At 63.2% G+C, this 5,549-nt stretch overlaps 1 protein-coding gene across 1 annotated transcript in view; it reads right to left on the reverse strand.

Moving 5' to 3' along the window:
* SEMA3B (semaphorin 3B) overlaps positions 1 to 1,729 on the reverse strand; it is an 8,753-nt gene extending 7,024 nt beyond the window's left edge. The window contains exon 1 of the mRNA XM_029958346.1: positions 1,228 to 1,729. Within this exon, the coding sequence (XP_029814206.1) occupies positions 1,228 to 1,729 (502 nt within the window). The remainder of the gene's footprint in view (positions 1 to 1,227) is intronic.
* Positions 1,730 to 5,549: the final 3,820 nt, after the last annotated feature.

Below are 5,549 nucleotides of genomic sequence, written 5' to 3' on the forward strand. Positions count from 1 at the left end.
GTGTGGGGGTCGTGCCGGGGGGTGCTGGGACCATACTGGGAGTGTGGGGGGCCAGTCCCGCGCCCCATTCAGCTGCAACCCAGATGTCTGGCCCGGGCCCAGCACGGAGCAAACAAAATTCCTCCGCTGCCTCCCATTTTCCAGCCACCGCTGCCAAGAATAGCAAGTGCCGAGTGGTGCCGGCAGCGGGGCCACGCGTGCCTCGGCGGGCAGGGCTCGGCGCGGGGGGAACCCGGGCTGCCCTGGGGGCCACACCTGCCCTGTCCTCACCGTGCCCCTGACTGTCCCTACCCGCGGGTGTGGGAGTCCAGGAAGGCAGGTCCAGCATGACTGGGGAGGCAGAGGTGCAGGCAGGGGTGCAGGCAGCAGCGGGTGCAAGCAGTGCAGGGTGAGTGGGGAGGCAGGCATGCAGGCAGAAGCGGGTGTAGGCAGGTGCAGGCAGTGAGTGCCAGCAGGCAGCAAGTGCAGGTGGGCTGGCAGGCAGTGCAGGCAGGTCAGGTGCAGGTGCTGGCAGACAGCTGGCACAAGCAGGCAGTGGGTTCAGTAGGCAGCGGAAGCCATGCAGGCAGGCACAGGCAGGCCAGCTGCAGGCCAGCCACAGGCAGGAGGAGCTGTGCCAGGCAAGGTGCCTGGGCAATGCCCTTCTGTCCCACTGCCAGTAACCCTTCTGCTGCCAGGCCCAGTGCATGTTGGCAGGCTCTGCCTCAGCACTACCACTTGTTGTCCTGGCTGTGCCACAGTGCCGAGTGCCATCTCTGCTTTGTGGGCTGCAAGGGGTCAGGGACAGCGAGGGGGATGGGGGCAGATGGCAGGGGAGCACTGGCACCAGTATGGCAGGCATTACACTGCCATAAGACATTGCCCAGATGCCACAGCAGGACTTTGGGTTGAGTGGCCCCCACACAGTTGGGCACGGCATCCCTGTGCCTGGTGTCCCAGGATGGCAGGCTGAGATGGCAGGGATAGGGACATCGTGCCCAGCCCTGCACAGTGGGCACATTCCTGCACTGTGCCAGCACTGTGCCTCAGTGTCCCTTCACCCAGCTGGGACTTTTCCAACCACCGCCACTCCCGGCACGCGTGGCGAGGTGGCCAGGTGACGTCATCACCACCCCAGCCCTGGAGCCCTGCGGGGACCTTGCTGGCAGTGGCTCCGCCTGGAGAAACCATCAGGCGTCAGAAGGGCCGGGCTTCCATCCCGGAAAAAACGGCGCGGGAGGGACGCGCCACGTCGGCCACCGGCCACCCCTTCCTGCCCCACAGGGTGTTCCTGGCAAGCGCCGGAGCCACTGGGCGCTGGCAGGGTGACGGTCCCCAGCTGGAATGGGTATCGCCACCAGCATCCCGCCCTCATCCCTGCACTCTCTGCCAGCCCGCCAAAGGCGTCCCGGCCAGGTGTCGGTGGCCTGGCCCCCTGCCAGCGCGGGGGTGTCACCGCCAACGGCACAAGCAGGTGCTGGCGCCTTCGCTCTTTGATCCCGTCCCTGCCGCTGGCAGATCCGCACCCAGGGATCGCTGCCTCGGCCAAATTTCCCCCGGCGGTTCCGGCTCCAGCGAGCATCGGTAGCTCCGCCGGCAGCCGCCCCAGCCCCCGGCAGTGTTTGCGGTAGGAAGCGGCTCCTCTCCACCTCCGCAGGGCTCCCGAGGGCAGCACGGCAGCAGGCAACGGCCAACGCTCCTGCATTTCCTGTGCCCGCGCGTGAGCCAGAAGGGAGTCCACCTGTGGCATGGTGTTGGGCTGTGGGATGGCACGGGCTTCATGTGGCCACCACATCACTGGTGTAGGGGGAGGATGTGCCAGGCAGGGGACAGAGCCTGTGGTGCCCCAAGTGTGTCAGTGCTAGGGCTTGGCTGGCAGTGAGAAATGTGCCCAAGCCATTTGCATCCTCGTAGCACAGAATGGTGGCAGTGTCCCAGGGGGACACCAGCTCTAGGCTCACACCCTGTCTGTGGATACACCTGCCCTGACCCTATGTCCACCCCCCATCATAACATGCTGGTGTGAGACCCCAGCAGCAGAGACCCTTGTGGCCCCAGTGCATTCCTGCTGGGATTAGGTACCGGCTCCCGGCAGTGCCATGCTGGTGTAGCCCAGATAATCCCTTTTTAATTGTCCCAACCCCGTGCTGGGCTGATCTGGGCTCCCCAGGGGATGTGGGGTGTTGAGTGCACCCCAGTGCCTGAGTACATCCAGGGTGCTGTCATCACATGTCCCTGCTGTGGGACCGAGCTGTGGGGTACATGTGAACCTTTGGGGTGGTGATGAAGAAGGAGGCATCCATCCTCCTGGTGCAGCACAATGGCTTTTAGGGAAAGAGAGGGATCCTGGTGTCACAGGATCCTATCCTACTGACCCAGGGTGACCATCTGCCCTTTGGCTTCGTGTCTGCTGGCAGCCAGGCTCTGGGGCAGGCAGAGGGGCCATGTCTCATGCACTGAAAACCACTGAGCCTGAAGCTCCTCAAAATCACACCAGTGGGGCAGGAGCAGGACATGGAGGGTTTCTGTCACCAACCCAGCCCTCTCCCTATCCCAGTGGGAGGGCAGGGGAGAGGCTGGCTTATCCCCCTTGACTGCTGCCCTGCCCATGCCACTTCGGTCCTACCCTGCGCCACACCGACCAGTGGCATTCAGCTCCTTCAGCTTTAAAAATAGGCTAGTGTCCCTGCCACGGCACAAGTAATTTTAGCCTGGGCGTGTCCCACTGGGAAGCATGCAGGACCATTCATCTGCTCCTGCTGGCCCAGCTGCATCCACACCCGGGGCTGATGTCAGCCCCTTGATGCCCACTTGCTCATCACTGCCCCAGGGCAATGCAGTACAGCCATGGCCACCTTGGGCACAGGCATTGTCTGGTGGGATGGTGAGGGCAGGGGAGTGAGGATAGGTATGTCCATCTACCCCTTAAGCCTGCCTGCTCCCTGTCCTGGGCTTCTTGCCCCCAAAGCCTGTGGCACCGGGGAGCACAGCATCTCATGGCACCCATCAGCACCCAGCCAGACAGTGGCAGAGGAGTCCTGGCACTGTGCCCTCTCCTCTCACCCTTCTCCTCTCACCCTGGCCCCCCAACACAACAGCCACTTCAGATCACCTCCCACAGCGCTCCCGCGGGGCTGTGCCGGCTGGGAAGGCTGCGGGGGCCGCCGCCGAGCATAATGGGGCTATTGACGGGTGAGCCAGCGGCCCCAGCACGGCACAATAGGGCCTTGTCTGCTGGCCCAGCTCCCGTTCCTGCCCTGCCCCATGCCCAGCTTCAGGATCCCCCCTTTCCCAATCGCCAGAGACCTCACCCAGGTGCCAGCCAGGGCAAGCTCTGCCTGTGACTGAGCCAGTGAGCACAGTGAAAGAGCCACAGGTGGAAATGCACTGGGTGAAACCCCTTTTCCTATAAACCAAGAGGCATTGCTTGGGAAACCTCCCAACACGGCGGTGCTCATCCCAGCCACCCCAGATGGGACAGGGCTTAAGAGTCCCTACTCATCTGTGGAGTGACAGAGATAAGGAGGTGTCACATGCCCAGCGATGCCTCCACTTCCTTCTAGGAACCGTGTTCAAACCCACTGGCATGCAGCACACACTGAGAGGAGGCAGGGACCTCACCACTCCCCAGGGAGCTACATGGCCTCAGTTCCCCAATCCCACGGCCCCTCTCGGTGGGTCAGCCTGGTACCCCAAATCCGCAATCTCACCTGCTATGGTGTGTGGGCTCTGCCGGAGCTCGCCTGCCTCCTTGCCCGGTGGGTAAGCTGGGGCTGTGACAGCCGCCTGCTCTTTAAACCCCAAATCCCCGGTGCTGAGCGCCAGTCCCGCCAGCGGCGGGGGTGGAGGGAGGGGACGCAAAGCCCGGTCCCAGCTCCCGGGGCCGGCACCAACAAAAGACAACTGTGCTGCGTGTCCTCTCTGTGCACCCAGCGACCTGGCTGGCTGCTCGGGGACAGCCCCTTGGGACCCCGGGGCTCCCTGGGGTGCCGCCCCCTCCTCCGCAGGCACTGGGAGGGTAGGAGAGGTGCGAGCAAGCCCTGGATCCCCGATCACATTTGCAAAACATTCCACTCTCCCCAAGGACGCTTCCCTGCCTGCTTGGTCCTGTTCCTGCCAGGAGGAGTGCCAGGGCAAAGGTGCACGTTTGAGTGCCTCATCTGTCCCTTTGTCTCACCTGCTCCTGCAAAACCCAGCCCAGCAGGGCTGGAGGAGGAGAGAGCGGATGTGGCTGCTGCCACACTGCCTGTTCTAGGGGAACTCACCTCGTGGTACCCCCATAGCTGCCCTGGGGCCGGCTGGCTGCCTGCGAAGCATCCCTGTGGTCCGAAGGCCGAGCAGCCCGTGCCGCCTCATTAATGCAGGGTAAATGTGTAACAAGCTCTCAGCTGGGCCGGGGCAGTTCGAGCAGCACGGCTCTTCTAGGGGAACTCACCTCGTGGTACCCCCATAGCTGCCCTGGGGCCGGCTGGCTGCCTGCAAAGCATCCCTGTGGTCCGAAGGCCGAGCAGCCCGTGCCGCCTCATTAATGCAGGGTAAATGTGTAACAAGCTCTCAGCTGGGCCGGGGTAGTTCGAGAGCACGGCTCTTCTTGCCTTTCCGGCATGCCGGGAGCTGGAGATTCAGTGGCTCTATCCCAGTAGGAGCCACGCAGCTGGAGCAGGAGGGAGAAGGAAGGTCTGTCCTGTAGCCCGGCATGCTGGGGTGTCCAGTGCTGGCTGGGAGGAATGGAGTGGGCAGTGCACTGAGCTGGGATGTGCACAAGCCCATTGCTGATCTCAGCCCATCCTCCCTCCAAGAGGGCATGAGGTGAGGGAGCCAAGGGAACCAGGCTCTGCTCAGTGGTGTCTGCCAGCATGGGAGGCAGTGGGCACCATTTAATAATAAAAAAAAAACAAACAGGAAATTCCATCTGAAGGCAAGGGAATGCTTTTTTCTGCTTTGGCAGTGGCCAGGTGCTGACATGGCTGTGCCAGAGGCTGCAGAGCATCCAGCCATGAGGATCCATGCCTGAGCAGCTGGCACCAGCTGAGCCACTCCTGCTGTGGGGTGGTCTTGGGGCAGTTGGGGACTCTGCCAGCACTGTGCCAGGCCCCAGCCTCCCTCCTGGCAGCTGTGCCCATGCAGGAGGAGAGGGGATGGAACACATGATTCCGGGATGCCAGTGCCACCACAGAGCCGGGCTCTTGCCATGATGTCCCAGAGCTGATGCTGTGTGGATTGCTGTGCTGTGCCATGTGGTGCCATGTGAAGCCACAGGGCACCTCAGAGTGCTGAGCTCCATGAGAAGCACTGGGGTGGATGGAAGCCTTGGGGTGCAGGTGACCCCCACGGGAGAGGTGCCAGGCAGCACAGCCACCACTTCCCACTGGACAGACTGAGAGGGACTGGGGCTGTCCCATGAAGGGGCAGGCAGAGTGCTGGGGTGCAAGTGAAGGGAGAGGGCTTGGGGGGACACAGGCCTGGGGTCATATGGGTGTGACATGGCGGTGGGTGCTAAGGGAGCTCTAGTGAGGCCAGGCTGGGTGCAGGCAGGGTGCAGGCAGCGGCTGGGCAGGGTGCAGACAAGG

Source organism: Manacus vitellinus, unplaced genomic scaffold, assembly GCF_001715985.3.
Source record: "Manacus vitellinus isolate BGI_N305 unplaced genomic scaffold, ASM171598v3 scaffold_14_pilon, whole genome shotgun sequence".
Taxonomy (NCBI): Eukaryota; Metazoa; Chordata; class Aves; order Passeriformes; family Pipridae; genus Manacus; species Manacus vitellinus.